The sequence below is a fragment of the Harpia harpyja genome, chromosome 4 (assembly GCF_026419915.1).
Source record: "Harpia harpyja isolate bHarHar1 chromosome 4, bHarHar1 primary haplotype, whole genome shotgun sequence".
Lineage (NCBI taxonomy): Eukaryota > Metazoa > Chordata > Aves > Accipitriformes > Accipitridae > Harpia > Harpia harpyja.
In genome coordinates, this window is record NC_068943.1 from 5,763,653 (window position 1) to 5,775,948 (window position 12,296).

General features: G+C 39.0%; 1 protein-coding gene across 1 annotated transcript in view; it reads right to left on the reverse strand.

Annotated features, from left to right (window-relative positions):
- Nucleotides 1-354: 354 nt before the first annotated feature.
- The window catches only part of RAP2A (RAP2A, member of RAS oncogene family), a 32,225-nt gene continuing 20,283 nt past the window's right edge, over nt 355-12,296 (reverse strand). Inside the window, exon 2 of the mRNA XM_052785751.1 lies at nt 355-4,377. Coding sequence (XP_052641711.1) covers nt 4,140-4,377 — 238 coding nt within the window. The 3' untranslated portion in view covers nt 355-4,139. The remainder of the gene's footprint in view (nt 4,378-12,296) is intronic.

Sequence of the window (12,296 nt, forward strand, 5' to 3'; positions counted from 1 at the left end):
TTTACAATAAGCACTATTCTCTTGCCATAGCAAGAACCATATCTTATCAAACACTGAGTCTTAGTGATTGTTGTTGACGTGTATCCCTCTAAGTAAACAAAAAACCCCTTTTCTATGATTCTTTATCAAGCTTATAACTTAAATCACAACATGCATCCATCCATAAAAATTAAAGCATATTTGCTTTTTACTTATTGCTATTTAATTTGTACCAGAAGAGCATTTTGGCAAGAAATACTTAGCTGAACCGCAAATAGTTGACAGTGGTGTTTGAAATTACTGGGCAGCCCTTGTCAGCTTTGGATGAACTTTTTGATCAAATCAAAATGGACAATACAGGAAATGCAAGGGAGATTTCATTAAATAAATTTATTTGTTAAAATAATTTAACTCCAAATACAACTGCTGAGTTTGCATTGAGTTCTATGTACAATTCTTGTTTTATTTGAAACATCAAGGTTTAAACAACTGACATTGTTACAAAACAAACTGTTGCCCCATTTTAAGTTGCCAGTTGTATTAGAGCTCAACAATTAACTGTGAAATACATTAATTCACCCCTAGGAAACTCCAAATCAACAGCGTTAAGCCTGATTCCAGAACCCACTTCAGTCTTTCTTCAAACCCTGATCAAGAATTAACAGATGCACAACAATGCAGATAAAAGCCTCCTGCAGTTGTCAAACATTTGCTTTTGTTGCGGAGTTTCACAATTAAAGCCTAACCAGTGCTTTGACGGCACACTGGTAAAAAAAAATAAAAATAAAAAACAAACATGCACAAAACCCCCCAACCAAATGGCTGACATCTTTAGGCAACATTCTATACAGGAAAGCAAATACCAGTAGTTTTCCCACAGAAAAGTAATGGCAACTGTAGCACTGGGGTTAGGGAGAGGCTAGAACCAGAACAGAAAGTGTCACCAAAATTTTTTTGATGCTCTGAAGGGGCAGGCGGGGGGACAGACATGACAGAAAAAAACCAAACCAAAACAAAACCCAATGCAATTATGTTTAATACTCTTGATCTGATTCTGGTTTGTTTGCTGTGACTGGTTTTTGTATGTATTTTTAAGGGAAAGAGGAAACAGTTGCTCTCACTATCATAGCTTAAAAGAATAAAAGTTGCAACGTTTCAAAACAAAACAAAACTGGAGAAATGCTGTCTTTGTAGAAAAATACAAAGCTCTACAAGAACAGCCAAAGGAAAAGTGGGTCTTTGGAACAAATCATAATATTTTAAGGCATGTTATAAGAAACTTTCAAATACTATAATTGGTAATCCTGTCAGGGTACAAACGAAACAGTGACCCAAGACCAATGACTCCCGCAGGGCAGCCACGCAGCTGCCGTGTGGCTCACCAACCTCCCTTTCTGCTACCCCTATAATTTGAAAAATCTGTCGAGTGCAACTGTCATTGATTCAAGCTCCACTATCTTCACATTAGTGGAAATACAAATAGTGCATAACTACTTCCTCAGAACTATACAATGAAAAACAACACTTACGCTTTTCCCCCCGCCACATTGTGTGGTAGCTTACATACAGCCTATTATTTTGAAAATATAAGAGTGTAATGAAGAAACAAGACCGGGAGATATTTTCATTAATATTTTCTGTTAAAGATTTACTGTGCAATTTTTCCTATATTAAAAGCCCATCTGTTTTATATTATGAACTTCTTGTTAGGCTGTTCATATTGTACTTCATGCCATTTTCTTGGTTGATGAACAATCTGTGAGGTAAGATTTTAACATCTCTGTGAATAACATTGCATAACATGCACTTCCAACTCGGTTTCAAATTGGGGTTTTTTGGGTTTTGGGTTTTTTTTTTTTAGCGCTTTGCAGTGGATCTCGCACTGACAAGCTGTTTTACAGATAGGTTGTACTGCTCAATAAACCCTTTCCCAATCTAGATATTTTAAACATTGAAATATCATTAATCCAACATCTCACATCTTGCTTAAGCATGGCGGCTGACCCGTTGGGCGGGCGGGGGGTAAGAGAACATTCATACCATCTAGTTTAGGCATGTAAGTTGTGTGACTCGGAGGACCAAAGTTAAAAGCCTAAGTTTGCTATATAGTCAATGGAAAGAGGTAGGTGCCTCTAGGAGGGCAATTCAGAGCACCCAGCATGGGCATTCAGATGCCAGACATAAACGGTGTGCCTATCTCCCTAAGAGAACAAAGTACAGTAACGAAAGCTCTGCAAGGTAGATGGGAAACGGGCTACATTTACGTTCTAGTAAGGCTTAATGTTTTGCGACATCTAATGCCCTGTGATACATCGGTTGTGGAAAGGTCTTGAAAGATTAAGGGCAGAGATGGCCAGTTCTCTTCCATTAATATGATTTCCTTTAGTTATCATCCACTGAACTATAATTCAAAATGTTAAGGATATTTATGTATGAAAATCTGCAAAGCGTTTTGTACTCAAGTTTCCTTTGTAGCAGATGAGAGCGTTTTTAGGAAGTTCTGCAGATGGAGGCAAAACTCTCGAACCTAACTCCAATTACAGCATTTCTAAGGGCCATATACACACACACATACACGCTCAACACACACACGCACACACCCCAGCACCCCTGTTTTCACTCATTTAAACACAAGGAACTACACTGTTACTGCACAAGATTGAAAAACTAATAAACGCATGGTGTTATTTAGACCACAGGCTCAGTGACTCTGTATTTTTATGGCCAATTTTACCTATAAAAATCCAGCTCAAGACAATCTCTCCAGCATTTAAAATCTAAACATTGTGATTGAAATCTTTTCTATACTTTGATTGTAAGACTTCGGAATAGGTATTTCTGTGCCATTAGTCATGCAAATGATAAATACTTCACTGCTATGAAACTAGCAAGTCAGAGCTCGAGCATCCTTTCAAAATAAAATATTTGCTCCCACCATTTAACACTCCAATAATTGGGGCAACCTTTGAATAGTGTGTCAGGCAATTAAAGAGCCATTTCCACACTCACCTAAGGAATTACAACCATAACTATTTCACCTCTGAACCAAATGATTTCACATGGTTATTCAATTTAAGTTTTCAACATTAAAGCTATCAAATAGCAAACTTGATTTTCAAAGGTTAGTTAGGGATCACACCAGAGAACGTAGCCCTTAAAGGCAAGAAAAACTGTTGTCTTTAACAAACTTAAAAATGCAGGATGTTCATACTGTCCCACGAGGTTTCTGCAGAAGGGAACATATGGATGCAACATGGCTTAATTTTCCTTACAAGATGGTACTAGTTAATCTATTAAAGTGTTCCTTGTTAGTAAGGCTCAGCAATTTTTTTTCATCACAGTTGCTTCCTCCTGGTTCAGTAAAGTGATAAATAAAGATGCTTCCTGCTTTGTAAACAGAGGGTTTGTTTGGCTTTTTGCAGACCAAAACCTGAAGCAATCCTCCATTTTTGAGCAGCAAAATGAAAGATTTAAAACATTCCAATGCCAGACTGTTTCTTCACCCGTCATTTGTTTTCAGATCTTGCCTCTCATTTCACACACTGATTCAATGTCTTCTATTTCAAGATGTGGGATAAAGTGTAGAAATAATAGCATCGATTTTGAAAAAAATCCAAACTATATATATAGGTCTCTGGTAGCCTCTTCTTCTAACACTGTCAGAAGTTCTGGTGAAATCAACATATTTGACTGAACAAACTTGGCCACAAGTGATAGCGCACGTCCCGAAGCACGGTAATTAGACACTGAAAGGCTTGGCTCTCCTTTCGCGCTTATGCTAGTTGTGAATGGTCTTCAGACGTATTCTCTTCGCTGCTTTTGTTTCCCACTTCCAAAAGTTTTCCAGCTTCTTCGGAAATAGTTGCTGTTGTTGCTGTCTGACATGACAACGCACGCACGCTCAACTGGAACAACCCTGTAGATCAACTGGCTATGCCATAAAATTGCAGGTGCTCAAAGGGAAAAACGGGTGAGATGTGGTCATTTAACCCAATTATATTCAGAGTCAGTGATTGACTTTCAATGCTCAGCTCTGAGTTAATGTTGCTACTTCACTACAGATGTATTTCAAGTGACCCACAAACCAGGAAGTGAAGTAGACAGTTTTACCACCTTACAAAATTTCTGCAAATTAAGTCCAGGTTAGGTCATTTTTAATGCTATTGTATATTACATGCAGAACAGCATGGATCATCTTTGTCTGGCTGTGCTGCATAGTTCATTTGTCTAACAATTTCCGCAAAGAGCTCATCCACCATTGTTTTACTTTTAGCAGAGGTCTCCATAAAGGGGCAGCCCCATTCTTCAGCTAAGGCTCTGCCTTCACTTGACGACACTTCTCTCTCACTTTCCAGGTCCACCTTATTACCAACCAGAATTACTGGCACCTTCTCATACCTACAGTTTAAAACAAAACAAAACAAAAACAACACCAATAATTATATTTCAAAACCGGCAAAATTCTAACTGTAAACATCTATTTGCAAACAGTACAGACCCAACAGGAAAGAGACATTTGGATGATCTTAAAATTTTACATGGAAAAAATGCTTTGCATATTTCACATTCTAGCCATTTGTTGCTCATCTCTTTCCCCCCAGAGCTTTCTTGGAGTTTTAGGGAATGCTTCTTCCTCTGAATTTTCTTTCCCACCAGGAAATCTGTCAGGAACACTTCCACACTACAAAAACTAGTAATATAATAATATTTTCTGTGCTGGCAATCTCAGTTAGGGTGTAAGAACAGGATGGATGTCCAACTCTCCCTTCAACATTATGTCCTCCTTCTCCCTGAACACGTATCATGTTGTATTTCCTGCTTGCGATAAGGATGCATCATTCTCCCTTTCAAGGGTACATTTATCTTAGGTTAATATATACGGAACTCTCAGATTAGCAATAAAAGGGAGAAAACCAAAGGGCCAGTAAATTCGTTTGAAGTTTCAGGAAATGTAGCCCACTTCAAGTACTGTATACACACAAAAGTACTGCTATATAAAAACATGTATTAGCTAATACAGAATATATAACTCTGCCTCGCAGCATTCACATCATTACAGCAGTTAAACAAGCTGAAAAGAAAGAAAAAAAAATTAACTTCCAGGTAATACTATCACAGTTCTGCTTCAACACCAACTTGGACAGCACAATAGATCATATAAGCTATGAAGGAATTTGTTACTTTGTACCTCCTTGTGAAGGGATTCGTGGCTTTTTTTTTTTTTTTTAATTAAAATGCGTTACTTTTTTTTTTTTTTCATCCTCACATGCATAAACCCTCTTCAGCCACGGAACTAAAGTGTTCAGTCAGGTTTTAAATTTACGTATTTGCCATAGCAGAGAAAAAAACCACTGGGCCCATTTCCAAAATACTCTTACACAGGTTTTCTCACGAAAGCAACAAGGACTGAGAGAAAATCTGATTATGGCTTTTAGCACTTAAACTAAACGAAGATCTGAGAGAAACAAGATGGTTCCCTCTTAATTTAAACCTGATTTTCTACTTCATATTAGCTTAGTAGTACTGCTTTGAGGCAAATCACTTGACCAAGTCTGAGCTGTGGACAGACGACGGTCACGGCTGACACCTGCAGCAGTTGAAGACGTCACTGTCCTTAAGCCACCTATTACTCCCCCATCATCCCTCCCTGGAACTTCTCCAACCACATCAGCAACTCTTACACCACCACAGCAGTATCAAAAATTGGTCCCGCTACGCCGTAAGATGCGGCTGAAATTCTAAACTTTGTTCTGTCTCTTTGCTAACTATGGAGATGTCATTTAATCCACAGTCTGGGGCTGTGGTCAATAATTGTAGAGAATTCCCCTCACTTTCACCATTTATCCTATCCTCATTTACCATCTGAAGATACACAATCCATTTCTTACTCTGTGGATATACAGTATTTAGCACAATGATACCTTTGGAACACTTGCAAGAGCTAAGCTGCCATTAAGTACCAAAATACACACAAGCATCTTGAAATCTGTCCTCCTGCGTTTAAACACATGATAGCATAGTCTTTAATTACATAAGATGGATGGCATTCAACAGATAAGACAGCAATTCAATATTTCTCTTTATCTTTATTGTTCAGATGTATGTGTCCTATTGTATTTGCTGTACAGCATTAAAAACCCTTCAATGAAAGTGGAATCAGGTACACCTTCACTGCACTTCTTGATATCTGAGGGCCCCAAACTTCCCCCCACCCACCGCCAGCTCCTCCAGGTATTCTGTATCTTCTCAATTTTACCAGTGGGAAAAATTGAGAAATTCAAAGCAGCCACTTGAGAAGCATTCAGTGAAGAAGCAGATGAGCCAGAATTAAAACACAAGATCACCTCTCTTCTCATTCTGCAAGATCAGTCCAATTTGTTGAGAAACATACAAGATAAAAAAACCCCCACACTTGTTGCAGATTTATAGCCAGTTCCACTGAAGTATTCAAGTGCTTAAAAAGGTTTAGGAACCCTAGAAAAGCTGGGCAACTAAATATCTAAGGATCTGTTTACTATGAGTACTCAGCACCTGGGAAATGGACCGGTGGAAATAGCGAAGCTTCACACTGCAGAACAAAAAGAAGAACTGATGAGCTGACAGGATAGATGTGAAAAGTCTAATTTAATTTATTTGCACAGAACCATCTAGGAACTATTAGGTGGAACAGATAGAAGCACTTTTCTGTATTCCTTTGTCCTGCTTTTGCCTCTTGCATTTACCCTATTCACTACCTACCTTCACAGCCTAGAATGAGGCGGGAATCCTACAGTCAATAGCCTTATTCACCTTATAATCTAGACTCATCTAATAACCACTTTTCAACATTAAATTGTGTAAGAAAATATTTCTGCAAAACTCTCATTATGTCATCTTATCAAATACCTCCTCAGAGGGCAAAAATAAAGTTGCTCTTGCAAAATACATCTTTGTATTACCTAAATTTGGAGTAGTCAACTTTACAGAGAAAATACTTTTTATATATGTATATTCTGTGTGACATATTTTATATTTATATATATAAAAAAATATATACACTTATGCCTGCCTGTAATATATACACACACATATAAAGAGAGTCACGCAATTTGTCTTTCTACATAGGAAAGTCAGTATCCATTATCTAGAATAATGGAGGTCGGAATACGGCAAATAATGGGAAAACAGTCCATGGGTACTGAGCAGTAGACTGGCTCCAGTACAGGCTTATGAGATCCAGTTCAGTATCAGTCCTGCCAGACCCCAGCTGAGTATGGGAGAGCCACACCAGACATCTGTGTGTCATACTCTCCAAATACCGAGACGATGATGGATTGACTGTGCATTGGACAGTGCCATACGTGAACTAAAAGGTCTTTACGGAAACTATGTGGTTCCACGTAGTGGTTCCAGCCCCTGCTTATATCTTCATTCAGAGTCCCCGAGGGTCTCCATGCTGTACTTCCCAGCTTTTGGAGTTCTGGGAACACACTGTGGAAACCCTAGCCCTCAACTAAATCAAGCTCTACAAGCCCTGAAGCTCAAGCTGGCTCTCCACCCTTTACCTCCCAACACTGCCAGAACTTCCCGCCCCACTTGGCGTATCTTGGGCAAATTTATTTCTGATGAGTACGGGGCAGATCCCTGGCTCAACGCTCGTCTTACCACGGCTGCTGATCTTGCCGGAGGCGACTTCAGCCTGCTCCTGGAGGCAATACTTGCTATTCGCAGAGTTTCGCTTCGGACTGGCCAGATGTTGGCTCACCCACCGCTGAGGGGGTGTGCGGCAGCACAGGCCCGCAATGGGAAAGGGTGATTGCTCGGATGTGGTGGAATTATGCGATTCTAATGAAATTTGAAGGGAAGAAGAACATCTCTTCCTCACAGGCTTTTCACCCTGTTGAATTTCAGTGACCCAAGAGGCAAACAGCTTCTTTACAAAGGAAGAAAAGAGCCACCTTGCAACGCCAAAGCAGCAATGCAGAACCCTTCCATACAACCACAAAAAAATCAAACCCAGGAATTCACGAATCCTTCCAAAAGCTTCAAGCAGGATCTAACCTACTCGCAAATACTTTTAGCGGAGCAAAAGAGGCTAAAAACCCCACCACCTATACTAGAGTCCTGAAAAGCCAGGTGGCTGCTGCTGCCGCCGCCGTCGCAGGATGCGTGCAAGGGCAGCTCAGCCCACTATGGGAGCTGGGCAGAGGTCTTGCCTTTCCGTGCAGCCCATCTCCCCCTGCCTGTCCCCTCAGCGCCGGAGAAGTGGCACAGTTCTGCTCCTTGCTCCTGGAGCAGGAAAATCCAATTTTCTCAGCACTGATCATTCCTAATGAAAAGCATGAGGGCCGCCTGAAAGTGAGAACTGCTGCCAGTTTCGTCTGTATCAGCGCAGCGCAGTATGTATTTTAGGGCAAACATCATAGCAGAGCTTGTAAGAAATATACTCGAATGCAGCACGGGAAGGCTTGACTTTTCAAGACCTCTTCAGGAACAAATTTTTGCAAGACCAATTACACGTGTTTGCAGAACACGTTTAAAGAACACGGTACTTCACCCTGTTTAAATGATCTCCCTGTCTTAAGCTCCAATATGACAGATACTGAGCAGTGGCAACTCCTGAAGAGATAACACGACTGCAGTCATTTATAGCCCCATGAAAGACGCTGGTGCAGAGTCAAATACCATCATACCTAGGATATCACTATTGCAAGATACATAAAAGACAACCAGCATGTATTTTCCAGTCCCAGATAACTATTCAATGCTAAAACTCACCCTGTTATCCATCTTTAACGAGCTGCTGGGACCAACAGGCCAGAGTAAACCCTTCAGTTTTCCTGAGGGTGGACACCATAGACACGTGGAATCAATAAATATACAGACTTTAAATGTTTTATGTGGCCTAGCTATGCACCACTGACTACACAGCCTTACATGCCACACAGCGATAAACAGTTCCTATATTTTATCTTACCTCACAGGGCACATACATCGTCCGCATTTCTGTTTAGATAAATATGTATACTTTGAATAACGGCTTAAAACATTTAGAAAGCCTCAAGATGAATGGTATGTAAATGATCTTCAGAGATTTTTACCTCCCATTTTTAATACCTCCACTCTCATTCAGAGAGAAAAAACATGGGCAGTACCTGGCATCATGTCTGAATCTCTTTTACAAGGTACTTTTCAGATTTCTGGTTAGAGTTGTCATTGGATAGAGATAAAAACAAGGATGACATGCAGTGAAAATATAATAAAAATGAAGAATAAAAGAGTAAGAATTAAAAAATTTACGTACACCAAGGCTAATAAACTGATCTGATTACCTTCAACCATGCTAGAGATTGCCCAGTACCCCTAAACTGCGGGTGGGGGGGGAGAAGCAAGATGGACCAGTACAGGAGAAGACATTAAAAAGTTCAAATGGATTCCTGCTTTCTAATGTCACATTCTGGAAGTTTTGCATATTTTTTAGGATTTTTGCCTGAGCTTCATATCAGAGCCAAATATCTTCAACCAAAATGCAGAAACTTTCTGTATAATAAAAACAAATTAAGAGAAAAAAACCATGTATTCTTAAAGAGTATTTCTTATAACTAGCTTAAGTCCTGTTGAAGTTTATGGAAAGATGTATGATTTCTAGCTTTACCTGTTAAATACTGGGACCACTGAAATGTAAAGGTATCTATCCATGATAACTATTCCTAATCAAAAGGAGTCTCCAGTACTAAACCACCTTTATCATCTTCTTGTACATGCAGGGTGTCTTCCCCTCTCTTTTTTTTTTTTTTTTTTTTTTTAAGAATGTATTTCTGGCAGTTTTGATCGTATTTCAAAAAGGAATGTAATTTAAGGGCTAAAGATATTAGGGACAACGATGATGCAAATAATATCAGAAAATCAGTAAAAATAATTATTCTTCATTTTAGACTTACAAAAAATTTGTAGTCAGAATCCTGCCAAAATACACAGTAACAGAATTCTGGGCAATATGAAATAAAGTACCAGAAATGACAGTTAAATCTATTAGATTGTTTACAAATTCATACTTAAATATTACTAAACATTATTTTGTTATGTAACTTGCAAACTTAGATTGCCTGCAGTAAAATCTGTCATAACTTGAATTAGAGGTTTCCTCATCGAGAAAGAACATACTCCAAGCATAACTATCAAGACTTTTTCTTATCCCTTTAACACAATTCCTTGGACATTTAATGCAGAATCCTCAACAGCTAAAACTTGCATCAGCTTCAGAGGGTAAGAAAAGACACACAGTGTTCCCTAGTCTGATTCTGAGTCTCTCTAACACCAGGATGAGAGGAAGCAAGACCACAGAATTGTCAAGGGGAAAACAAACAATCTTAACCGTTTATTGAAAGCTTCCAATTCTTGAACCAAAGCTGCAGGAAAAATATATACATACTTCTAAAGCAATTATTACCCTGTCTTAAGAAATTCAGCCAGAGAAGACATTGCACTTTTTCCAAACCCTGATTCTTTGTATTTTGATAGCTTTAAAAATTTTAACATTATGAGTTAAATCAACAGCAGGGGCTCAGTCTGCAGAGCTGTATCTTTTTCCATGGAGTCCTGCAAACATACACCAATGAAGATGTGCCTATACCTGTATACATGTATAGAATGTGTCAGGAGATAGATATGTAAATCTAAAAATAAGTAGGTTTCTGCAAAGTTTGAGCACTTCACTCTCTAATGGAAATTATTAGAGCTTCTCAGGTAAATCTATACAGAACAGCCGTAAAACCCCTACCATTCTGATGCAAACAAGTCATTCCAGTTTACCAATTAATTGCATTCAATATTCAGTTTTGTAAGCTATATTGTGTAAGGATTTAATTACTTAAGCAACAACTCCCAACTAAAAAAAAGAGTCTTAAAATCATTTTTAGAATAGATGTTAAAGAGCTTATTGGAAGTCCCACTGCAATTAGGTGGCTGAGTCATGAATTAGTCTGCTATAAAGAACAGTGTATGGCCTAATTGCAGGACTAGGGATCTAACATTTTGTTCTAAGCTTTGACATGAACTTGTTATATAGCCTTTGGGAAACAAACTCTTCAGATGGATAGACTGAGGTATATAAATAAAGTCAGGATAATTGTACTTACTCATAGGACAGCAAATTAAATAATAATTGTAAAACAACTTGAAGAATAATATTAGAATAATAAATAACCAGCACACCATATCGCTTTTGAGGAGGCTTCAGAAACTATCTTTGTTCTTGTACATGAAACTTTCTGGAAATAATCACCTCAACTTAAATAAAATACTTTAAAGACAATTCAGTTCTGTGGTTATTACAGTCAGCTTACACGTTCCAGTTTGGTTTCAAGGTCTAGGAAAAGTCTCAACCAATGCCAGTTTTGCTCAAGTTGTTTGGCAGGCTCACCCTTGGTACTGTGCTTGTACGTAATTAGAGGAAATGGTTCTCTTCCAAGCAAAAGCCCAAGAAACAACAACAACAAAACCCAATGTAACAAAGCACTACATATATTTGCTTCCCAGCCGTTACTATAAGCACTTTTCAACCAAAGAACTTGAACACATTATTTCTAGGCAGCTTACAGCTGAGACCTTTCAAGGGACAAGAACAGCGCATGGTACTATCCAATACACATACTCAAAGGCCATCCTGTAAACCTACGTTCCTTTGCTGCAACAGAGGCAACAGGATGATGCATATCGTTTCTGTACGAAGGACACTACACAACTTTCCAGGTCGTTTCCAATCACTTCAGAGAGAAATTTTTATCTATAGAGGATTTTCTGCATCGAAGATCTCATGGGAGAACTAGAGTAACGATAAACTCCCTCCATGTGTTCAGCCTGCTCCTGCAAGTCACTGCAGATATAGCCTACCTTCAGCTCTGTCACCCAATGGTAAATGTCACAACGGTAAAACAGCAATACCACCTGAAAATTCAATGGCCTGCCAACATGCCCTGTGGGTGAAGAGTTCACTATTCACTAAAGCTAAGTCCTAAAGAAAAATCCCTGACCATCAAGACTTTACGGAGACCTTTTCTCAGCAAGTTTGCAGAACTCCATGAATGTTTAAACTATGTTCAATGGCATTATCAGTTCCCCTCGAAGTAAGGCTCTGGCATAGAAAGTGACAGGCAAACAGCACTTTGAGCACTGGGGATGACAGCAAGGAGCCTATGACAGGAGTAACAGCAGTTCTCATCTACTGGCATGTCAGATGCTCAAAAGCCTTCGCAAACAAGAGGTTAGCTTTCACCTTAAACAGGACACCTCTCCCTAATATCCACCATTAAAATTAATATCTAACACTGAAGTCTATT